Raw genomic sequence first — 25,352 nt, forward strand, 5'->3', positions numbered from 1 at the left:
ATGGCGGCAGTGGGGAAGTTGAATCTCGGGGAGTCTGGTGGGTTTGGCGACGATGATGAAGAAGGAGCGGACGATGGAAGCGGTTTTACGTTGCAGGAGGTGCTCCGCCTCGGGGGAACACAGGTGAGAGAGAGATCTATAGGTGGCCTGGCGAGAGCGATGAGAGTGCACGTGTGGATGTCCAGGTGTGTGAGAACACGTGGTTTTTTTTTTTTTTGAGAACTTTCCCTTTGCGCAGCTCTTGGCAGGCGGACGTTTAACAGGTTGATTTTACCAAGCATTGAAGATTCACATTGGGAGAGATTTCTGCTTGTTATATTGCTGTTAAAGGTGCAAAGATCCTGTTTACAAAGTATGGTTGCCAACCTCCAGGAACTAGCTGGAGATCTCCCACTATTACAACTGATCTCCAGCCGATAGAGATCAGTTCACCTGGAGAAAAGGCAATTGGACTCTATGCCGTTGAAGTCCCTCCCCAACCCCCTCCTCAGGCTCTGCCCCCAAAGGCTCCCGCTGGTGTCGAAGAGGGACCTGGCAACCCTATTACAAAGAGATGATAACTCAAGTGACAGAAAACAGGTTTAGTTTCTGGGTGTGAGTTCTCTGTAGTGTGTGAGATGTGGATTTTGTGCCTCGCTTCTGTTTTTTGGAAGGCAATGTAGTTAAGTAATATGGCATGTGTTTGTGCCGAAAGTACCAGGTCCAGTTCTGGCATTTCTGTTTTCAGGGTCTCAAGTAGGGGGCTGTTGCGAATGACCCTTCACACCTGAGACCCTGTAGAGTACGCTAGAACAGACCATGTTGGACTACATGGTCCTTTGGTCCATTGTTCTGGTACTCTCTAAGGCAGCTTAATGGATCTATAATCTTGTGTAATTTTGGGTGCCCTTATTTAGTGAATGCCCTGATCTGTATAGCCCAGGCTAGGCAAATCTTGTCAAATATTGGAAGTTGAGCAGAGTCAGTCCTGGTCAGTATTTGGATGGGAAACCACAAAGAAATACCACGGTCTACGCAGAGGCAGGCAATGGCAAACCACCTCTGAATGTCTCTTGCCTTGAAAACCCTATGGGGTTGCCATAAGTTGGCTACAACCTGACAACAACAGCCAGTAGTTCTTATTTTCAAGCAACTTTCTTTCATTGGTTTTGTACAAAGAGTCTTCTGACATTTTAAAGACAAATACTTTTATCGTGGCAGAAACTTCTGTGATATTTTTATTCGTTAAAGCCCGTGTGGTTTTAAACTGCAGAAGCTTGTGTTGCAATAAATTGTCCTAAGATTGCTAGTTGTTTTTGTTGCACAGAGGCTACCTGTTCTGATTTCTCAGGTGGTCTTGTCAACATACTGCACTTCGACAGTAAGAAGAAGATTTGGTTTTTATTCCCTAATTTTCTCTCCCTTTAAGGGGTTTCAAAGTGGCTTACAATCGCCTTCCCTTCCTCTTTCCACAACAGACACCTTGTGAGGTAGGTGGGGCTGAGAGAGTTCTGAGAGAACTATGACTGGCCCAAGGTTACCCAGCCGGCTTCCTGTGTAGGAGTGGGGAATCAAACCCGGTTTTCCACATTAGAGTCTGCCGCTCTTAACCACTACACCACGGTGGCTCAAGTGGGATTTTTGGCAAATGCAAGAAACCTCTTGCGTTGAATAACATTTGAGTTGTATGCTTTTCTTTCATGAAGGACTGGAAAGTAGTGAGAGCAGCAGAGAAGTAGATAACTCATTGAGTACCTTCTGTTTCTTTGGTGCAAGCATGTGACTTGGCTGCCCTTCTACTCTTGTGTCTGCTTTGCTTATTGAAATCCCAACATGATGTGAAGATGATTGACTACCTTACACCTTACAATTGTTCTCACTGGTGTATACTAAATACAGAAAAGCTTACTGTTCTTTATCTCTGACTTAAGTTACTCAGCTCCTTTGTTACTAGACTCCTTTCTTGAGGTGCTCTACCCCGCCCCCCCCCGTATATGTGTGGTTTGGACTTTTTATCAAGTATGCGATGCCTGGTAATGTAGTCTATAAACATATTATTGAGATGTCATTCTTTTGTTTTATGCAGCAAGATTATCTCATGCTTGCTGCTTTGGATGAGACTGAAGAACTTGAAGATGGTGGCAAAAAAGGATCAATCGATGATCTAAAGCAAGGTGAACTGGAGGCTTTTGTAAAATCCTTGGGCGTGAGCAGATATTCTGAGAAATTGCAAGTGGTGGAAGAAGAGGGAACCACTGTGGAAACAGAAGGAAAGCTACAGAAGAAAGTGAAGCAAAAGAAAGCAAATGTAACTGCAACAGGAAAAAAAGAAAATCAAGTGAAAGAAAGCAAAGGGAAGATACAGCTGGGTAATGCCAAAGACAGTAAGAAATGCCCAGTTCCCTGTAGAGATGAGAAAGAAAAGGAAGAAGAAACCTTTCACTTTCATGAGCGGCAGATGCTGCTGATAAAACCAGGAGGCAAATGGTATGATCTGGAGTATACAAATGAATTTTCTGCTGAACCCCAAGATCACTCTCTTGTTTTCAAGTATAAGGCCTTGGCAGAAAAGCTGTACCAGCAGGAGGCTGACCTCTACAAGAGCAAAAAAGATATGCAGAAGCGATCATCTTCTGCTTGGATGAAAACTGTAGTGTCATCAGGTACTCTTGCAGACCGAATGGCTGCTATGACTCTTCTTACTCAAGATGCTGCTGTCCACTCCCTTCATTTTATAGAGACTTTGGTGAATATGATCAAAAAGAAAGGCAGCAGAAGACAGAGTTTAATGGCCATGGATACATTCAAGGAGCTTCTCATGACACACCTTTTACCGGATAATCGTAAACTGCGCACTTTCTCTCAACATCCTTTTGGCACTCTGGAAAAGATTTCAAGCGGCAACAAGGATTCGAGGGACAGACGCCTGATACTGTGGTACTTTGAGCATCATCTGAAGCACTGGGTGGCTGAATTTGTGCAAGTGCTGGAAGCTCTGTCTCATGATCCCTTGACGGCAACGAAAGCTCGTGCGCTTGCTGTGGCTCATGAACTTCTCTGTAACAAGGTAGAGGAAGAGAAAGCTTTTCTTGTGCAGCTGGTCAATAAACTGGGAGATCCTCAAAACAAAGTCGCCACCAAAGCATCTTATCTCTTGGAGACTTTGCTTCATAAGCACCCTAACATGAAAGGAGTGGTGTGTAACGAAGTGGAAAGGCTTCTCTACCGATCAAACATTAGTCCTAAAGCACAGTACTATGCAGTTTGCTTTTTGAACCAGCTGGTCCTTAGCCATGAAGAGAGCGAGCTGGCTAATAAGCTCATCGCCCTCTATTTCTCCTTTTTCGGCTCTTGCGTCAAAAAAAAAGACGTGGAGTCCAAAATGCTTAGTGCTCTCTTAACAGGGGTGAACAGAGCATATCCTTACGCTCAGACGAGTGATGAAAAAGTAAAGGAACAGATGGATACTTTGTTTAAAGTGTTGCACGTTGTGAACTTCAACACCAGCATCCAGGCCTTGATGTTGCTGTTTCAAGTGATGGATTCTAACCAGACAATATCCGACCGATATTACACCGCTCTGTATAAGTAAGCATTAGATGGGTATCGATGTATCCGTCAAATATAATTTTGTGGAAGAATGGCTGTTTTTTACATGGTGTGTGTGTGTTTTAAGTTGTGGTAGAATGGAAACTTCACTTGGGTCGCCTCTGCATACCCAAAAAAGCTGTGCTTCCTTTAAGGTTGTGATGCTTCTAGACTGTTGATTATGAAAGCTTGTCCCTGTTAGTTTTTAAGGTGATGCTTGTATCTGTGTGCTGCTCTTCCAGAACCCTCCTACTGATTATCTAGTGAGAGGAAAGAATCTTATGCTGAACCAGCATTTTTCTTCCTTTCTCTCAATGCGTTCCAGCCAACGATTCACACATCTTGTATTTATATAAGTCAGGGGTGGGGAACCTTTTTTCCGCCAAGAGCCATTTGGATATTTATAACGTCATTCACGGCTGTACACAATGAGCAACTTAAAAATTAGCCGACCAAGCCCCAAGCAGGCAGCTGCCCCAGATTACCCCCCCGGGTGCTGGCAAGCAGGCAGGCATCCAACCGGTGATGCACTTAATCACCTGGTGGCAGAGGATGGTCGCCAGTCTTAGATCCTTCTGAGCTAGAGATCTGCCAGGACCCAAGAAGGGCCCAACCAAATGATTTTGCAGGCCTTAAACGCCCCCCGGGCCTGACGTTCCTCACCCCTGATATACAGTATATACTCGGGTATAAGCCGACCCGAGTATAAGCCGACCCCCCAAATTTGAGGCCAGAAAAGGGAATTTCTTATTGACCCGCGTATAAGCCGAGGGTCAATAAGAAATTCCCTTTACCGGCAATGCTGCGCTCTAAAATGGCGGCCGCCATTTTAGAGCGCAGGGCCCCTGCCCCAGGTCGCCCTCCCGCCGGCTTCCGGGCCCTCCCAACCCACCCCAACCCACCCCGACCCCAGTGCCATCCAAGGGGGGGAGGGGGAAGAGCCCCTGAACCCCCTACTTACCTGAAGAGGCGGCGAATCGGCGGCGGCGGCAGCGGTGCGGCCTTCCTGGGCTGGCAGGAGGCCCTTGCCGGCCGGAGGAAGGCGCCCAGCCGCGTGGTCGTCGTCGGCGCGGCCGGCGGGGGCCTCCTGCCTGCGCAGGCAGGCCCCTCCCGGCCAGAGGGAGGCGGCCAGGCGCGCGGCCAGCGGCGACGTGGCCGGTGGGGGCCTCCTGCCTGCGCAGGCAGGCCCCTCCCGGCCAGAGGAAGGCGCCTGGGCCGGGCGGCGGCGGTGATGGAGGTAAGTTCCCCCCTCCCTCCTCCCTCCTCCCCCCTCCCCCCTCTACCGTATTGACCCGCGTATAAGCCGAGTTCGGCTTTTTCAGCCCTTTTTTTTGGCTGAAAAACTCGGCTTATACGCGAGTATATACGGTAAGTCATCAGTTGTGGGAGCAGGAGTTAACTCAGGATTGTTCGTTGCTTATATAAGCCCTTTTTGTGCACAGTATTTAAAATCTAGGTTTTTATTCTTTTAAAGCAGATGCCCACTTTTAATGGAGATAGGCAAGATGAACTATTGTGCATCAATAGTACTAATCAATTTCTTGAAAACCGGACATATCTCTTGATTTTATCTAATTTTATTGATTTCTTTAGCCATTGCTTATAAGCTACTTGGAAAATTCTACTAATAACTGATTTTAATGTTTTAAGTATTTTGGCTTCTGCTGTAAATCCAATTAAATAGTTAGAGTGAATTAATATTAAGTTAATACTGATAACTGTATTTTTTTTTTTGTAGAAAGTTGTTGGACCCAGGATTAACTCTGTGTGCCAAACAGTCAATGTTCCTCAACCTTCTCTACAAATCTTTGAAGGCTGATATTATATTGCGGCGGGTGAAAGCTTTTATCAAGCGACTGCTTCAAGTCACCTGCTCACAAATGCCCCCATTCACCTGTGGCACCTTGTACCTTGTATCTGAACTTTTGAAAATAAGGCCAGGCTTATGGGTGCAACTTCAGGATCATGTGGTATGGTGTCACTTTGCTTTCTCTGGTTGTTGATTTTGTTAAAATCTTCTGCTTCTAATTTCACTTTGCCTTACAAATGATTATTTTCTTGAAATAAATGGTTTACTTCAGTGTAAGAACTATCCAACAATTTTTAAAATTTTTACTCTCTTCAAGTAATTTCACAATAAAAAGGCATTTTGTTGTGATGGGGTGAATTCCAGAGACACTGGTGGAAATGGGCAACTTGCTCTGTATTGAGTGGCACCACTGGAAAAATTCCAGAGAGGAGGACTATGTGTCTATGTGCTGACCTGCAGATTTTATTGGGTAACTCAAAGGGCGGTGGGGGTGGGGGTAAGAAAAGAAAAACCTTATATATGGAAGTATCACTGTCAATTAAAAAATCTAAAATTATATTCCCAAAACTTTAAGCAAATTATAAACATTAAAAATTGCATCAAAATACATCAGTCTTTGATTACATAAATAGGCACATTCCCCTAGTGTTTAGAAACAAAGATTGATGTATTTTAATGCATAGCTTTTACTATTTATAATTCAATTAAAGTTTTGGGAATCTAATGTTAGATTTTTTAAATTGACAGTTATAATGCCAAACATAAGGTTCCTCCCTTTTTTCCAACGCTTTTGGTTACCCGGTCTGTTCTGGGTAGAAATTCCCCCTCCCTTTTTCCATTCATTTTCAGTGTTTGCACATTTGTTTGCGCATAATTCACAATATACCCTTTTTCTGTGAACACGGTAGTTACCCAGCTACTTATGGTGGACAGGTTTCACACCTTGTGAACATCATGCTGAGAGTATAGAGCCATAATGTGCAGTGCCTGGTTTTTGACGCTATTATTATGATGTATTTTTCTGATACTTTGGTATATTATTACGATCGCATTTTTCAGCTTTGTATAACTATTTGGGCTACAAGCTTTTCCAGAAAACAAAAGCCAATCCTGGGATTAAGAAGATTGTAACAAAACCTTTCAGGCACCCTGAACGTATGTTTGTGCACAATACTAGACAAAATACCGTATATTCCCCGTGTATAAGCCGACCCGTGTATAAGCCGAGGTGCCTAATTTCTCCCCAGAAATGGGGAAAAATTAGGCACCCGCGTATAAGCCGAGGGTCGGCTTATAACCCCCCCCCCCTTGCAGGCTTACCTGACCGGGCTCCTGTCGGTGGGAAGCGGCGGATCCGGCGGGGGCGGCCTTCCTGCAGCTGCAGGAGGCCCCCCCAGGCCACTCCTGGCGGCGGGAAGTGGCGCGGGCCCGGTGAGGGCGGCTGAGCGGCCTCCCTGCGGCCACAGGGGCCCTCTGGAGGCCGCTCCCGGCTGGGAAAAGGTGGCGGGGGCGGCTGAGTGGCCTCCCTGCGGCCACAGGGGTCCTCTGGAGGCCGCTCCCGGCCGGGAAAAGGCGGCGGCGGTAAGTTCCCCCCTCTTTCCTCCCTCCCCCCTCTACCGTATTGACCCGCGTATAAGCCGAGTTCGGCTTTTTCAGCCCTTTTTTTGGGCTGAAAAACTCGGCTTATACGTGAGTATATACGGTATAATAAATTAGTAGGTTTAACCCCTTCATGGTATTACTTGCTCTTTTGAAGTAATTTTCCATCTTTCCTTTCCAGTTATCTTATTTTGCACCTTGAGCAAGTGAAGGTATGATGAGAGGAGAGAAATTGCCTTTCTGTGATTTATATCTCTTGTTGTCTTGTGAGCTTGCTCCAATAAGAAAATGTACAGTTGCCACCAGAGGCTTAATTAATTTTATTTCCTAGGAATCGGACGATGAGGAACATTTTCATGACCTTGAAGAAACTGAAGAGGAGGAGGCAAAACTTATAAATGTAGAGAAAGGAAATAAAAGAACGGCGGAGTCTGTGAAACTTCATGACTCAGGTTCAAGAGCTTCTTGGGTCCATCACCAGAACTTATCAGGTAAAAATAATTGTAAACTTCCAAGCTTGGTCTGGGAATCACTGTAATGATGGGGGTTCCTAATAGCATGTCTTAATACTGGCAGACTTTTCATTTGAGGGATATCACTCAAGGGCGACCTCACTAACCCAGCATTCATTTATGAATGTGGTTGAAGGAGGCAAGTGGAGGCTTTGTGCCAAATTATTTGGATGTACCTTTAGTAGATAAGAGGACAGGAAGCCACTGTAGCTGCTGCGGTACTAACCTCTCCCTAGAGAGATGCACTTCCTTAGAGTTCCGTCATTGCCTCTCATTGTTTATCACTTCTGTAGTACTCTTGTGAAACATGCTTTAAAGAAATCCACATTTTGTTCATTTTATCAAGTTAGGCTGCTTTTACTCCCGGAACGAGAACTGAAGTTGACAGATGTTGGGTGTGAGGGAAAGTGAGTCTAGCTCTCCAAGTCCCTGTTCTGAACTCTATGTGCTTTAGCACACGTTCATGTACCCTGCTTCACATTTGACATCTGATAGTTTTGTGGAGCAAGCAGGGCATTTCCCTTTTTATTATAAGACAATGAGCTGCTGACCTGCATTAGTTCCTGCTGTTTAAACCATGGGCATTAAGAGATTGTGTGACAAAGGTGCAAAACTCATACCGTTACATGGGCCATAACAGAGCCCAACTGGAGCTAAGTTGGTTGCCCTGCAGTGGTGCCAGGCTCCATCATGACCCACAATAGAAGTATGAGGTGAGACATTTCCCAGGGGGGTCAGAACCCCACCGCTCACCTGTTCCCCGGATAGAGAGGTGCATTCTGGATCTCCCCTCCCCCCCGGAAACTTCTTTGTTGCATTCAGAAGCTTGTCTTTCAGTTGCAAGCCCCAGAGATGCAGCAGAGAAATTTCCTGTGCGGGGAGGGGTGGAGAGGTGTTTCCCCAACCCCAGATTTCCGCATTGTACCTTGGGGGCTCTCAGATGAAACTCAACCCCCTGGAATGCGAAAGAAGAATGGGAGGATGAGGTAAATCAGAATGCCGTTTGCATTCTAATCCCCTCCCCACAGAAGCTTCTTCTGGGATTCGGCCAATTTTTTATGGGGACAGAGGGAAGGGGTCAGAATGCGGCCGCCTAAGTGGGAGTCTGTGTTCTGATCCCTTGGCTGGGAAGGCCCTTGCCAGGTCTCTGGTGGGAGTGGACTTTTCAGGTATGCAGGGGAGGGGAGGGATCAGAATGCCAAATCTCAGATGGGAGTCAGTGTTCTGGCTTGGACTGCATGTTGCCCACCCCAGTTGCATAAAATCTGAGCACCGCATACAGCTTCTGATACACCCTTGCGTTGGTACTGCAGGAACATCTCTCAACTGTTCAGTTAGCAGCTGGCACCCCAGTTTAAACATGCTTATCTTTTTGCGTTTCAATCGTTTTTCCCCCCAGGTGGCAAGAACCTGGATGGCTATGACCCGTTACATCGAAATCCTTTATACTGTGGAGCAGATAGGACAAGCTTTTGGGAACTCAAGAAGGTACAATTGTTAATATTTTCATGGAGAAAGAGTTCACCAGGAATTAAGATTTGCCTTTAATAAGACGGAATCTAACCTTTGCACAAACTTCTTTTTAATGGCCAGTGGTTTTAGCAACCCTTTTTCAAATGCTCTTATTTTATTGTATACATTTTACATACGTTTATTTTTAAGGTGAGATTAGCCTTTTTGCAGTAGAGTTTTAAATAGATCTGAAATCCCATTGTCTGAAATTGTGAGCTTATCACTTCTAAGCATGATTTTTCCCAGTGGAGCTTTTCCTCAGCTAACTCCTCATACTGTATATTTATTTTAAAATGTAATATTTACAGCAAGATCTGAGTAGCTCTTAACAGGATGGCTTTTATTTCTCCAGCTTTCAGAACACTTTCATCCATCCGTGGCCCTTTTTGCAAAAACCATCCTAGAGGTGAGTTGAATTTCTTCTGTTTTCAGCACTTTGGTTGTGTTCTAGCATGACCCTTGGCGCATGCCTTGGAGATAGCCTGTGCATAGCAGGGCTTGGGTCCTTCCTTTTTCCAGACACAAGGGGAGGTGAAAGTGAATGGTGGCATCGTTCTCTGATCGGTCATCCCACCCCTCCCTTGCTGAGAAGCATCTGGTGTGGGGGTCAGTATTTTGCAACCCCGAAGTGGCCCTTTAAGTCTCCTGCTTTTAAAGAAGAGATGGGTCTTTCTGATTGTTCTCTCTGGCCATGTATGCAGGGTCAGTTTTGATGCTCCAAGCTCTTTTTTTTTAAGTGCGACCTTTAAAATGCCTATTCACGGTCCTGACTCAAAAGGAGAAGTTTCATCCTCCCCACTCTTCCTTCCATTAGCAACTGCCCATTCACTTGGCTGTGATTTTGCATGCTTCCTTGAGGAAATTTTTCGAGGCAGGGGTGGAGCAAATGCAAAAGGTCGCCTTAAAGGGGCTCTTGACAGTTCAGAGTGAAAATCTCAAAAAAATATGTGGGGCGCTCCAGCCTGGAACACGCTGCTAATTATCAAGCATAAATGGCCTCTGTGTTATTTTGTCTGTTCTCTTCCTTACCAGCTGGGTGGTGCTCTGAAGTCCCCCTCACCATAACTGTGGGAGGAAGGGCAGATGACTGGACTGTGGCGGCAGTGGGCAAGAGATTTAAGGGGGCTGTTCTGATAGTTGCTACCTTGCAATTGGCCCCTTTTCTTTTACCTCTTCTGTACCCGATCTTCAAGATTTCATCCCTCAGTATCATGACCTGTCTATAAACATATCCGTCTCTTACACCTTTTCAGTCCATGTTTTATTTTGCACTGTGAATTTTGACTTTCTTTCAGGGGAACTCCATTGAATACTCAGGTGATCCTCTACAAGATTTCACACTAATGAGATTCTTGGATCGTTTTGTGTACAGAAATCCCAAAGGCCATAAAGGCAAAGGTATGAAGCTTGTACATTTTTTGTTGATAATATGCAGCTACCTTACGCCGTCAGAGCACTGGTCCACCTAACTATGTGTTTCCCAACATTTGCGACTTGAGATCTTTTAACTGGAGGTGCCAGGAAATGGACTGGGATTTTCTGCTTGTGCTCTGTCACTCCATAGGCCTGCTGCAAATGTGTGTGATATGTGTAGAAGGTGCAGGTGAAAGATAGTAATTTTTTAATCACCTCTTGACTTTCTGCTGCAGAGAACACCAGCAGTGTGGTGATGCAACCGAAGAAGAAACAGTCCATGAGTAACATACGAAATCTTGTTGGTAAGTGCAGATATTTTATTCATTTGTACTCTAATCACAAATACACCGTCTTATCGTAATCCCCATCGGGTTTACGAGAAATTCTTTTAAAAATTTCACACTGGGGATGAAAGGATTTCCATACAGGGAGCAATCCTAAGAAGGCCTACTTGGAAGTAAGGCCCATGTTACTCTGTGGAGATTATCTCAGGCAAGTTTTTTTAGGATTGCAGCCACAGATGCCTGTTGAGTAGCTCACCTTTCTTTTTGTACACATTTGGATCAGTGCCATAACATCATTTTATTGTAACAGCTGAGTTATAATAAACAGGAAAAAAATGACCCTTCAGGGCTTGTGCAAGCACAATGCATTTCATTCTGGGGAAAGATGGGATAAGGGATCCTGATGGCCTTCACATTATATTTCCCTTCTTAAAGTGTATTGGCTTATTTGTTATTTGAACAGGCAACTTGGGGGGTTCCATGATGCTTATTTATGCTGCCTCTATTAGAAAATCATAGAATCATAGAGTTGGAAGGGACCACCAGGGCCATCAAGTCCAACCCCAATGATTCTTAAGCCTTCATTACAAGGTAGTTCAGAACTTTTCCGGTTTTCACATTCAGATCATTACTGTTATTAAATATTTGACTATAAAACACCATTAAAATAAGCTTCCAAAGGAGGTCCATGTTATAATTGTTAAAACGTGTAAGAGACTGATGAAGAGTTAACTTTTTAAGGAATATCCTTAGTCATGACGCAAGATTAACAGCAGCATCATCCTAATGTAGTAAATACTTAAAAATACAAGGGTGTTTTCTAGGGGTGGGGCTGGAACTTCTCAACTTTCTATTTCTAATCCATGTTCCCAAGATATCCTGTGACCACATTTCTTCTGCCTAATTGATTTAAGACAGAAAACCTCTTACCAGACTAGATTATATAATGGACTGTATGTTGTTTTTGAAAGTTATCCAGGCAAAACTGCCATTTTGATACAAAGGAGCTTGTGATCACAATCACTGGTTTGACTTTAGGTGCTAAGAACATGAGAGGTAGTGTAGCATATAGGGGTGTTGGTCTGGGGCCTGGGATAACTGGGTTTGAATCCCCACTCGTGCCATAGAAGCTCACTGGTGACCTTAGGCCATCACATCTCTCAGCCTAACCTACCTCACAGAGTTGTCGTTTTGAGGATAAATTGGAAATACAGTGCAGGAAATTTGAATGACTTTTATTGCAATTTCGTGTTGGTGAAACAGCTACGATGTCTTTTATTTCTAGTGAACAGTCAGGAGTTTCTTGCACAAGATGAAAGCCAAATCCCAGTAGATGAAGTCTTTTTTCACAGGTAATGGAAAGCTTTTAATTATATTTCTATGTAACAATGGCATTTCCACTATGTGATGGGAGGGTCACTGCCGGGAAAAAATATTTGAGATTGTGAGATGCCACTGAGATATTTTAGGCACACAAAAATTAGCAAGCTGTGAATTAATTAGCAAAAAAAAAAAACAGCTTCAAACTGCAAAACAGTACAAGTTTGTATTAACAACACATAAACATGCACCATACATATGGTACACCAAACATGAACAATGTCCAACCAAGTAAATACTATATACAATTATTACCTTACCTCTTGGAGAAAAAAAGATGCTCTCAAGCCCAGGATTGTAGATATTCCCTGCAGTGGCTTTAATTGTATATAGTATTTACTTGGTTGGACATTGTCCATGTTTGGTGTACCATATGTATGGTGCATGTTTATGTGTTGTTAATACAAACTTGTACTGTTTTGCAGTTTGAAGCTGTTTTTTTTTTGTTTGTTTGTTTACTGAGAGATTTTAGGCACCATAATGAAATTTACCTAAGTGGGGAAGGCACTGGCAAACCACCCCGTAAACAATGTCTGCCTAGTAAACGTTTGGATGTGACATCACCCCGTGGGTCAGTAATAACTGGTGCTTGCACAGGGAACTGCCTTTACCTTTAGACAATCCTTAGAAAAGGTCCCATAGTTACTGTCACAGAGAGCTTTCCCAGAACATTTACACCATTGAAATTTCCCCTCTTTCTTGCACTTGCTTCTTCCTGTTTGCTTCTGTTGTCACAGACAACATTGTTCCCTGCTCTCTGCTGCTATTCAGTACTCTGGCTCAGGTTGCATCAGCAGCTAATAGCTATGGTGAGATGTGCCAGCATCCATTTTTATTTTAGGTGGTGATTTGGGATTTCTCATCTTTTGTGAAGCTTTCTAAGATGGCACAGTAATACAGGATTTAAATTGAAAATGTGACATGTGGCTAAACTGTGGCACGTTTTAATGCCATACCATATTAGGTAGGCCCATTTGTATAGCTTTTTCCTGGTGACTCCTTGTAGTAGTAACTATTTTGACTCATAAGAGGAAGTAGACTTTTGTGTAGGCCTTGTTCAGAACACAGAGGAATGGATTTAGCAGAAGTCGTGACCTTGAGTTTGAGGCGGTAAGGCAGGATAGAATGTTTTAAATGAATTTTAAATAAATAAAATAATGGTTGTGTGAAGGTGATTGCTGTTGTCTCAGTAAATAAGTGTATGGTTTCATTTATGAAATAGCTTTAGCAATTTTATATTTTCACAGCAGCATTTTACCATTTGGGAGAATATTTATATCTGCGTCTGTACTGCAGGGGTCCCCAACATGGTTCCCACCAACATAGAATCATAGAGTTGGAAGGGACCACCAGGGCCATCAAGTCCAACCCCCTGCACAATGCAGGAAATTCACAACTACCTTCCCCCTCCACACCCCTAGTGACCAGAAGATGGCCAAGATGCCCTCCCTCTCATCATCTGCCTAAGGTCACAGAATCAGCATTGCTGACAGATGGCCATCTAACCTCTTCTTTAAAACCTCCAGGGAAGGAGAGCTTACCATCTCCCGAGGAAGCCTGTTCCACTGAGGAACCGCTCTAACGGTTAGAAAATTCTTCCTAATGTCTAGACGGAAACTCTTTTGATTTAATTTCAACCCGTTGGTTCTGGTCCGACCTTGAGCAACAGAAAACAACTCGGCACCCTCCTCTATATGACAGCCCTTCAAGTACATCTTTCTTGGCTCTTGCCAAGTGTATTTAGAAAGGGGGTGGGGCCAGATGGCGCTTTAGCCCAGGTGGGGCAATGATGGACCACTGGAGAGCTGATTGGCCATGTAGATTTAAAAAGAAATGTTACTTTGGGAGCAGCTGCCACCTCAGAACAAGGATCTTCACTGAGCGGCTAATATTAAGCTGTGTGGATATGCAAGGAAATATTTTGAAACGGTATGTTTATTTTAAAAGGCCTCCTGTTTTAGACCTTCCGCCTGAAATGTTGAAAAGCTACTGTTAGAGTTATGCTTAACCTCACTCCCTGACTTTTTGTAGTCGGCTGTGACTTGCAGTGGTCATTTTGTGGTTGCGCTCACCAATGCTGTGTCAGAATGCCAAAGGCGCCTGCAGGCTCAAAAAGGTTGTGGATCCCTGATGTACAGCTTCTAAACATCATGCCAATGCTCTCATGTTTGGCTGGAGCCACCCCCCTCCCGTCGTCAGCAAATAAACACTTATGTTGGGGTGGGCTGGCAGTTATTTCTGGCACTGGGATGTCATAAGAAAGGGAATATTCTGGTCCAAGTGTCTTTTGGAACAAGTATATGAGAGTTGGGAAATTAACCCAGGGAAATTTACTTTATTATGACTTTGACCAGTTGGCATATTGTGTTAATCCCTATATATTTATTTGTTGACATCATTTTATTTTTAATCCTCAGATTTTATACAAAGGTGAACATAGAGAAGGAAAAAAGGAGACCGGTGAGAGATGATGAAAGTGTGGAAGATGTGGATGATGATGAGTTTGAAAGAGCATTAGGTAAGGCTGTTGCACCCAGTTCCTTACCTTAACCTTGCCAAGGGTGGGTAGTGGATTTGACTCCCCTTAAAGCTGGGAATTAAGGGGAGAAAAGACAAAAACTTGACTGCACTTAACACACACACACACACACACACACAGCTGGAATACAGTTCTTTGACAGATCTTGTAAGGTTGATCCAATTGATGAAACGCTAGATAACTGAACACATGAAGTTGCCTTGTACTGAATCAGACCCTTGGTCCATCAAAGTCAGTATTGTCTACTCAGACCGGCAGTGGCTCTCCAGGGTCTCAGGCAGAGGTCTTTCACATCACCGACTTGCTTGGTCCCTTTAACTGGAGATGCCGGGGATTGAACCTGGGACCTTCTGCATGCCAAGCAGATGATCTGCTGCTAAGTCACAGCCCCTCTCTATAAATGGGTCCCAATTCAGAGGTGTGTGTGAGGAAATCTAGTTGGACTTCACTGAATGCTTACGGTGCACTGCAAAATGCCCTGAAATCTTTAAACCTGCCTGCAACGCGTCATGATTTATTTATAATCTTGCTTGCTTGCCCGTCCTATTGTTCAAGTTAAGTACAATAAAATAAAAATACTCAATAAAAATACAATTAAAAACAACTGTAAAAAGGAAGGAACAGAAACGTGAATCAGTATAACTGCCAGATTTCCTCAGAAAACTGTAACCCCAACCAACATTGTTCATTGAACCGATGTTTTTTAACCAAATTAAAATGTTTCATTTGCTTTAATATTGTGAAATCAAACCTCTACATCTTGTCTCTTTCAGATTCATTTGAACAAGATAGTTATTTTGATACAATTAGTAAGGAAGACCTTAATTTTGCTGGGTAAGATGTTTGTGTTTCAAAACAAAACAATTTTTTTGTATAGTCCAGAATTATATACTCTACTGCATGTGGTTTCTCATTGTTGTTGTAAAACTTTCTTAAGAAAACCAAGTTTCAGTGAAACTTGTTCCCCTCCTTTCTGAAATTTGACCGTATTGGTGGTGGGCTTACCAAATTAAATTAACTTCCTTGTAATTTGATTACTTGTGCAAAACTCTACATCCTTGTGGTATCTTTCTAGCCACTGCCCACTTTGAGGACAGAAAGGGTTTTCAGAATGACTACACATCCTTAAAGGGTTCATCTTTCATATTTAACGTGGCTACAGCAAGTTCTTGTCTGATTTCTCCTTTTTTGGGTTTGTCTTATTCTCTCCAGAATCAGAGGAGCATGCCTATTATATTAGTTGCATTGGAACGCAGGCAGGATAATGCTTTTGCAGTCATCTTGTTTGCGGGCTTCCTAGAGGCACCTGGTTGGCCACTCTGTGAACAGACTGCTGGACTTGATGGACCTTGGTCCGATCCAGCATGGCCTTTCTTATGTCCTTAATTGGAGTGATTTCTAGTCCTGGCTTAGTCAGAATAATACAGGGGAATCTTCTTCCCATCGTTTTATTAATTTGTTTGGTGGTGGGTAGTATGGGAAGAGAGCCCTTGGATGGTAAATATGCTGTTTCCACAGCTTAATATTATCCTGCAAGCTGCTTTGTACGCATGCTTTTGTGTAAAGTATGCTCTGTGGTGCTCATTCCCCTGATGTGCTTGTCCTTGATGTGGCCAACAGTATGTCTTGCATGTATATATCTAAGGTCTTACAGTCTTTGTGAATTGATCTGAATGAACCCCTTCTCCCCTTCCCAAGTGCCATTTCCTCAGTCGGTAGCATGAATTAGAATTCCCACTTTGTTTCTGTGTGCTTTAAAAGGATGGAGATAGCCGCCCTGTTGTTACACTGATGCTGATTAAATGGCATTGCATTCCGAGGGTGTCAGGTGACTTTACACATGCTGCTTCTATATACCTATGGAAGCTTGATATTTTTAATCTAGAAGGAAGGTCATTATGTGCATTGGGGGAAGGCTTAGGGCTAAACTAGAGGTGCAGGTTTTTGAAGAGTTGGGTCCAAGTTCCCCAGACCCAACTTGGGTTCCACACAGCAGCTGTGGGGAATGGATTTTTTTTAAAAGAAGAAGAAGAGTTGGTCTTTATTCTGACTTTCTACACCACTTAAGGGAGAATCAAACCCGCTTACAATCACCTTAGCTCCCCACTCTCCACAACAGTCACCCTGTGAGGTAAGTGAGGCTGAGAGAGCTCTAAGAGAATTGTGATTAGCCCAAGGTCACCCAGCTGGCTTTGCAGTTAGGAGTGGGGAAACAAATCCAGTTCACCAGATTAACCTCCACCCTCATGGGGAGGAATGGGGACTCAAACCCAGTTCTCCAGATCCACCACTCCAAACCATCGCTCTTAACCACTACACCACGCTGGAGAGACCATTGGGGCTGTGAATACCACCATGGGGAAAGAAGGTCACCAGCCTCTCCCTGAAGCCATTTTCCTGCACTGAAACAATGCTGGGAGGAGTTGTTTCCCCGTTTTTGCTGTTCCGTGTGCACAGAATGCTTCACGTGGAGAAGCAAAAATGGGGAAGTAATCCCCTCCAGCACTGTTTCATTGCAGGAAAATAGCTTGTGGGGGGGAGGCAGGAGCCCTTCTTCCCCCACTGCAACATTCTGAGCCCAAATGGGCTGTCCTGTTCTATTTATTTTTTTTAAAACAGCCATTCTCCGCAGCTGCTGTGTGGCTGTGGGTGACCTGAATCAGGGAAACCAGTCCCAACTCTTTAAAAACCTGCACATCTGGTTTGGCCCTTAGAAACAACAGGATTAGCAATCACAGTTTTTTCCAGGAGTGATCTCACTTGATTGCTTTGGGTCTGTCCCCCCCCCCACCCCCATTCTCTTTCCCAACTCCCTGTCAGCTAAGCCATCTGGTAGCATAGCACTTCCACCTTCTTGGCCCATAAAGCAAAGATGAGTGTATATGGCGATTTAACAGGCGCATTGTATTTTGTTTGTTTGTTCCCACTGCCTCAGATTTCATGCACTCTGAACTGTGTTACATTAAACAGAAAGACTGGATGGAATTCTGACCTGCAGGAGGGTTTTTATACACTAAAGTTTTAGAAGATTTAATGCCTGGATTGAAAGTTATTCATCAAAACATGCATGGTGTACTTCATGTAATTCAGTTTCATTAGTGCATTTGTATTATGGGGGAAAGTGCCCATTATGGGATGCCTACAAACTGGGGTGGGGAGGCTACCCCTTAATTTTCCAGGGGAAGCCCTTATATATCAGCCTTGCAATTTCTCATTCATGTGCTGCCCCTGCAGTGTGATGCTCTCCCTTCTTGTGCAGAGAGCCGGAGATTCTTTAATGTTAAGGGGAGGAAATGATGAGGAGACTAATGGTGAGCGAGGAGTCGTTGGTGGTGGGAAGTGCCGCCAAGCTGCAGCTGACTTATGGCAACCTGGTAGGGCAAGGGTCCCCAACATGGTGGCCGTGCGCACTGTGGCGCCCGCTGGCACCTTTCCTGGTACCCACCAAATGCTTTTAGAAAGTGGGCGGGGCTAGGTGAAGCTTTGTCCCTGCAGGGCTTCTGATTGGCCATGCAAATTAAAAGGCATCCTGTTAAACAGAGCTTCTTCCTGAAATGTTGAAGAGTATCTATTAAAGTTGTGTATAACCTAGATCCCTGACGTTTTGTGGTTGGTTCTGCCTACTGCAGCAGCTATTCTGTGATTGGCTCTGCCTTCTGTGGCAACCATTTTGTGTTTGTGGCCAGTGCCCTTTTTCAGAATTCCAAAAGTGCGTGCAGGCCTAAAAAGGTTGGGGACCCTGCCATAGGGTTTTCAAGAAAAGTGATGTTCAGAAGTGGTTTGCCATTGCCTGCCTCTGCCTAGTGACCCTGGTATTCCTTGGCGGTCTCCTATCCAAATACTAACCAGGGCCAACCCTGCTTAGCTTTTGAGATCTGACAAGATTGGACAAGCCTGGGCCATCCAGGTAAGGACAGGGAGCCACCCCTAAATATTTACACAGCTACTACAGACTTGTCTGTGTGAACGTTTTAGTCATTAGGTTATTTACAGTACCAGCCCAAGACCAGTTTCTTGGGAGAAATCCCCCTTGAATAGACTTCAGTTGGCTTCTGAATAGAAATACTTAGGATTGCACTGTTAGTGTGTTTCTTTTAGAGCAATTTTTCCCCCTGGTACTGCAGCTCCATTATTTGAGAAATTGCATTTTTCTATAGGGGTATAGCAATTTGTGTTGGTTCTGTAGCTGCTTTTAGACTTCTACAGGGCTTTTAGACTTCTCCTCGTAGGGATAGTCTGTGGCCTGTTTTTCTCTTTGCTGCATGTACAGACCAGCATACCAGGTCATTTGACCAAGTTTAAGGAAAGGGAAGGATGGAAAAACTGGACCTCCCATTACTTACTTATCCACTTGAACTGCCCTGGTTTGCTGCCTAGACACACACTTTGCGTGCAAGGGGAGAACTGAGCCTCTGTTGAGTCATACGGGGACCCCTCTTCATATAAGGGAAGATCATACCCCTGTATATAGACATTGCTTATAGACGTGTTGAAAGCTTCTTATAGAGTGAAATAGCCTTAGCAAAAAGCCCAGGCTAGCCTGATCTCATCAGATCTCAGAAGCTAAGCAGGGTCAGCCCTGGTTAGTATTTGGATGGGAGACCACCAAGGAATACCAGGGTTGCTGTGCAGAGGAAGGCACTGGCAAACCACCTCTGTTAGTCTCTTGCCATGAAAACCCCAAAAGGGGTTGCCATAAGTCGGCTGCGACATGACGGCACTTTACACACACACAAGCATGTTTTGATGGCTTTATGAATTAAAGAGAGAGCCAGCATGGTACAGTGGTTAGAGAGCGGTGGACTCTAATCTGGTGAACAGGGTTGGTTTCCCCACTCCTACACATGAAGCCAGCTGGGTGGCCTTGAGCCAGTCACAGTTCTGTCAGAACTCTCTCAGCCTCACCTACTTCACAAGGTGTCTGTTGTGGGGAGAGGAAGGGAAGGAAATCGTAAGCCGGCTTGATTCTCCTTAAAAGATCAAGTTGGCATATAAAAACCAACTTTTTCTTCTTCTAAATTCTTGCTTACCAGAAATTCAAGATTATTTATTAATCTTGAATTTCTTATTCGAGCACTTTGAGAGAGGCAGATGTGTGGCCTTCCACTTTAATGTTTTTTTTTTTAATTATTTCTAGCAATATCAAAAGCAGTGGTGGTAAGAAAAGCCAAAGTGACGAGGCAGACTGGGAAGATTCTGATGAAGATGACTTCGATGGTTTTGATGATGAGGAAGTGTCTCTGGGTAGCATGGATGAAGACTTTGGAGAAGACCTCGATGAAGAAGGGGGGACTTTCATGGATGTGTCCGACAATGATACCAATCCAGGTAAAAATCCCTAGAATGGTTAAAATAGATCATCTTATTGAAATTGTAATTTGAAATTACAATGAGTTATTTGTAGGCAGACACTCTGAAGGTGTGCCCTGGGGCTCCATCTGATAATTATTGCAGTATGATCCTTTTTGAATGGAACTCTTCAGAGGAGAGCATTTGCTATGCTGGAAAGTTCTGAAGTTGGTCTGTGCCTAGGCTGTTGCCCAGTTGGCAAGGATGACAAATTAAGGTATTACTCACAGTGGGTAGCCGTGTTAGTCTGTCTGCAGTAGTAGAAAAGGGCAAGAGTCCAGTAGCACCTTAAAGACTAACAAAAATATTTTCTGGTAGGGTATGAGCTTTCGTGAGCCACAGCTCACTTCTTCAGATACTAGGGTTGCCATTCAGCTCAAACCCTACCAGAAAATATTTTTGTTAGTCTTTAAGGTGCTACTGGACTGTTGCCCTTTTCTGCTAAGGTGTTACTAACCTTGTGTCCAAGGTGCTCAGCTCTGCTCCCACGGGAATATGATTGCAGTGGCTTCTGCATCTGTGAAGCAGAAAACCACTGGCCTCAATAAAATACTCCACTCCTTCCTCTAAACTAGGTCACAGCCTTGAAGCAGAAGTACTGTGACTTGCAAAAAACAGCTTGTAAGCCGTCATCAGGCTTGGCTGATGGAGAAAACATGACCATATGCATTAGCCTTTGGTTTTGACGGAATAATTTTAGTTGCCAAACATTATATAATTATTTCTTCTCCACGAGGACAGTAGTGCTGGTGTCCTCATTACATGCGGTTGAATTAGAAATAGGACGCCTTCCAAAAATAAACATTTCAGAAATAGTCAATGTACTAATAGCAAAGTCAGCCAAATCTGAGAGTACTTAAATCTGGTGCCTGGAGCGGTGAACGGGCAAGGCAGAACTTCTTCAAATGAGAAAAGGGCCCCAGGTTTGCAAAAAAATGTGAAAACTACAAACTTTTTTTTTTTTGCTGTCAAGTCACAGCAGGAGTTTCAAGTCAAGAGATGTTAAGAGGTGGTTTGTCATTGTTTGCCTCTGCATAGTGACCCTGGTATTCCTTGGAGGTCTCCCATCCAAATACTTGCTAGGGTCGACCCAGCTTAGCTTCTGAGATTTGATGAGATAAAAAGAGCTCCTTTAGCTTTAAAAAATAGATTCCCTCAGTGGCCATTGCTAGGCAACCACAGCTTTCCATGCTGGGTTTCAGTGAGTAAAAAGGCAGGGGGCAGGGTACTTTCCAGGGCTGTTTTTGGCCTTTGAGGGAAGACCTAGCGGTTGCCATCTTCAAGTTGGGAAATTCCTGGAGATGTTGGGGTGGAGTCTGGGGAGGGCCTCAGTCGGATATAGTGCCATAGAATCTCTTCTCTAAAACAGCCATTTTCTACAGGGGTACAGCTCTCTGTCATCTGGAGATCAGTTGTAATTCCAGGAGATCTTGAGGCTCCAACTGGAGGTTGATATCCTAGGCCTGGCAGCAGCCACTGAGTGACCTGATACCACCGGACTTGCATGACTCACCTAGGCCTGGCTGCTTGCTACTGTTCAACAGCAGCCACTGTATGAAAGCCAGTGTTGTGTAGCAGTGAGAGCTTTAAAGTAGGGTCTGGGGGACCCAGGTTCGAATTCCCATCTTGCTGTGGAAGCTCACTGGGTGATTTGGGGCCAGTCACATACTTTCAGCCTAACCTACCTCACAGGGTTGTTGTGAAGAGAAAAAAAGGAGAAGAGGAGAATAATATTTTGATTCCCATGGTGGAGAAAGGTGGGGTATACATGAAGTAAATAAATAATAAATGTAGTTGAAGATAGGAGGCAGATAAAAGGTAGGTTGGTGAATGGCTTAGAAGGTGAGAATGAGGCAGAGAAAGGGGAGAGAATATGGTGGTTGACAGGAGATGGGAAAGAGGAAACAGTGTGGGGAGGGGCATACAGGGAAAGTGAGGTGTTCCCCCACAAGTCCTTGAGGGTTCCCTACCATGCAAGTGGGCCTGGCCCAGTTGCTAACACCACACAACTTGGCCACAGTTTTTCGAGGTAGAAGCTGCTGGGGGAACGAGGAAAACCTGAAGACAAAGGAGCAGATAAATGTAGGTTGGCTGTTGGGTGGGCAGGAGAAAAGGAAGCAGGAAAAGGGGAGAGGCTTTGGGAGTTTCAGGAAACGAAAAGGAAGTCGTGGGGGGAGGGGAAATGAGATGCCTCCTGCGAGTCCTTGTGGGTTGCCACTTGTATTAATGAATTTTTGATTTGATTTTCCCTGTTTATTATACCGTGAATTTCTCAAAAGTTTTAACATACCCCAAGTGGCCTGTACTTCCTCTGGCAGAAGAGCCACTTAATTTGGAGTAGGGCTTTTCTGCCTGGAGGACGGCTTCAAACAGTATTGAACAGAGTGGCGGGAGATAGACCAATGCTTCTTTGTGTGTGATATTTTAAGGCACCAGTAACTTTTCCCTGTGGGAATTCACACATTTTTTAGGTCAAACAAATGCTCGCTCTGTTTGCTGCCTCTGCTTTTGATTCGCATCAACGGCTCTCGAATATAGTTGGTGTTTTCTTGGAATTATTACGGGGAAATAGGTTTCCTTCTGCTTACTGGAAAAGTCTGCCATTATTGACAGCAGTCAGAAGAGGCTATAAAATCCACCTGTTCAACAAACACAATTTAGTAAGCAGAGATTTTGTACTGTAGTTGCCATTTATCCAAGGAGTCACGCAGAAACATTTGAGATAGGGAATGGAAGGCTTGTGTACTCTCTAAGTAGGAACTGAGATCCAGTGTGGTGTAGCTGTTAATTTGAGTAGGATCTGGGGCACCCAGGTTTGAATTACTACTCTGCCATGGAAGCTTCCTGGGTGCTCACAGGTGAGGATAAAATGGAGGAGAAGAGAATTATGTAAGCCTCTTTGGGTAGAAAGGTGGGGTAAAGTGAAGAAAGTAAAATAACTAAATGAGAAAATCCCAGGGTGAAAACGCACGAGGTTTTGCCTTGGATTTGCTGCTCTCTAAATGCACATTTTCCCCAGCCACATTCTCAAAACTCAAAAATAAGCCCCCAGTTTTGAGAATTCAGGTGGGGAAAATGTGCATCTAGAGAGCGGCAAATCCAAGGCAAAACCTTCTATGTGTTTTAGGCTCCACTGTTCAGTTAAATACTCTAAATGGAATATTCAAGAATTCTCATTATCACTGTTGTCTTTTACACATATTCTGAATAAAGTCTGAATTGCTTTTTTGGTGATGACAGATGAAAACGAAGACCAAGTCAAGCCTGTCAGTAGTAACAAAGGCAAAAAGACAAAAAATAGGGATTTTGCTGGATCATTGAAAGGTAACATGTAGACTTTTAATACCTGATGCATATTGAGCCTGGGAAGAATATGGAATGTAATGCCAAGGAAGAGTGTGCTAGCTCAGATCACTACGATTCTGTCCCCCCCCCCTTCAAAATTACAAATAACTCAGAGAGAACAGAGGTATGAAGCAGCCAAGACGGCTAGAGATGAGGACATTACTTTAATGGCATCCTTAGGAAAAAGTGACCCCTGAGACAGAAATGACTGCAGTTTAGTTTCTTTGAATGAATACTATGATACATTTAAGATTACCTATGGAACGCTCACCCAATCAGTTACTACTTCCATTCAGTTTTGCTAATGCAAGAAAATCTTCACATCCAATTCAGAGAGATGCAGACAGGGGTAACTGCAACTGATTTAAGGATCCCATAGCAGTGTAGTTGCAAAGGAGAACAACTGTGGTGACTCCTGCACAGAAGAAGAAATGTAAATGCCCTAAGGCTGGAAAATCACAATCTAGTGATTTGGTGCAGACATAATCACTGTTAAGGGATTGGAAGAACCCACCCCATAGACTTGCACACCGCTACCGCCTTCTCCTCCCTTTTACCCTTAATACTAACTATGGCTAGCGTAACATTTGCACGGCCTTCACATTTGGCTTTTTATGTAGAATCCATTGCCAACAGTGTTTATTTGTATTTCTATTTAAAGGACCAAAGGAAAGCAGGAAAAGAAAACTCGAAGATACTGGAATGCTTGCTGCAGCAGAAGAAGTATGTCTCACTACATTTTGTTATCTGATAAAATGCATTTTGTGTGGTAGTATTTTGAAACACTAATTGACTTCTGCTTCTTTGAAGTTTGGCTACTTGCTGGATGAAAACATTGGGTCCAAGTTTGACAGTATTGGGATGAATGCAATGGCCAATAAAGAAAATGCAAGTAAGTGACTTTTCTTGGTAGATTTTGTGGTTACGACACCTTAATGGGAACAACTGAAATATTCTTAAATGTCTATGGTATTTGAAGACCAGGTTTTCAGTCAGTTCACTTACTGCCCCCTTTTGTAAACAAAGAGGTTTTGTCTTAACAAAACACAAAGATTAAGGCCTACTCAGACATAGCATCTTGTTGACCTTTTGAAGTGCTTCTGGAAGAGCATTCCTCAGAATCATCTATCTAAATATGTTTTCGCTGTTGTAGCCTGCTCATATATCCAAAAATTACATAAATAACTAATTCCATTGTAAAACAGTGTAGAATTTTTGGAAGCTGGCACTCAGACTCAAAGAATACTAGATAATTAGTTGTCTTAGTTATTCACGATGAGTGTTCAAAACAGAATGTGGATAAATTACCACATAAACAGATTGTGTTTTAACTTTACCTGTATTTCTGAGCAAAGAAAATGTCCTCCCCCAGCATTGGGCAGAGAAGGAGGTATATTGCAAAATGAGCCAAAATATTTTTCGTTGGTATTTGTGGAATAGCACAAACATCCATTTGCATATTGTGGCTGATAGTATTTCCAACTGAGGCATTTGGTCACTGCAGAGTTTGCTCCAAAAATATACAGACTTAACCTCCATTCCCTTCAATCTGTTCTCCAAAGCTGGAGTGATCACATCTCACTGTATACTAGAAGATACCCTTAGATACAAAAGACCATTAACATGGTAACTATGGACATAGGAATTCTGCGTTTGGGGATTCTGTTAATACATTGTTTATAAAATCATGTGTTTGTACATGAAAAGTCTGGAAAAGGATAGCGGGTAGACAATTATGATGATAGGACTCGATTTCCCCATTTTTTTTTGGAATGACAGCAGTGGTCAAACACATAATTCTAATATACCGTATTGTCTGGCGTATAAGACGACTTTTTAACCCAGGAAAATCTTCTCAAAAGTCGGGGGTCGTCTTATCCCCAGGCAGATTCTCCAGTCCGGCTCGGAAGTTTCAGGCAGGCAGGCAGGCAGGCAGGCCTTCTCTGCCTCCTTGCTCCTGCCCACCCGCTCCTGGCTCCTGCCCACTGCAGCCGCGCCACGCTCCAGCCCAGACTGAGGGTGGTTTGGGGCTGAGCGAA

At 43.8% G+C, this 25,352-nt stretch overlaps 1 protein-coding gene across 1 annotated transcript in view; it reads left to right on the forward strand.

Moving 5' to 3' along the window:
* Positions 1-25,352, forward strand: part of CEBPZ (CCAAT enhancer binding protein zeta) — a 26,203-nt gene continuing 851 nt past the window's right edge. Inside the window, exons 1-15 of the mRNA XM_056853349.1 lie at positions 1-123; positions 2,066-3,567; positions 5,306-5,537; positions 7,308-7,467; positions 8,888-8,976; positions 9,353-9,406; positions 10,296-10,398; positions 10,650-10,718; positions 11,986-12,052; positions 14,498-14,598; positions 15,393-15,453; positions 19,757-19,947; positions 23,209-23,292; positions 23,975-24,036; positions 24,124-24,205. Coding sequence (XP_056709327.1) covers positions 1-123; positions 2,066-3,567; positions 5,306-5,537; positions 7,308-7,467; positions 8,888-8,976; positions 9,353-9,406; positions 10,296-10,398; positions 10,650-10,718; positions 11,986-12,052; positions 14,498-14,598; positions 15,393-15,453; positions 19,757-19,947; positions 23,209-23,292; positions 23,975-24,036; positions 24,124-24,205 — 2,980 coding nt within the window. The remainder of the gene's footprint in view (positions 124-2,065; positions 3,568-5,305; positions 5,538-7,307; positions 7,468-8,887; positions 8,977-9,352; positions 9,407-10,295; positions 10,399-10,649; positions 10,719-11,985; positions 12,053-14,497; positions 14,599-15,392; positions 15,454-19,756; positions 19,948-23,208; positions 23,293-23,974; positions 24,037-24,123; positions 24,206-25,352) is intronic.

The sequence above is a fragment of the Euleptes europaea genome, chromosome 7 (genome assembly GCF_029931775.1).
Source record: "Euleptes europaea isolate rEulEur1 chromosome 7, rEulEur1.hap1, whole genome shotgun sequence".
NCBI lineage: Eukaryota > Metazoa > Chordata > Lepidosauria > Squamata > Sphaerodactylidae > Euleptes > Euleptes europaea.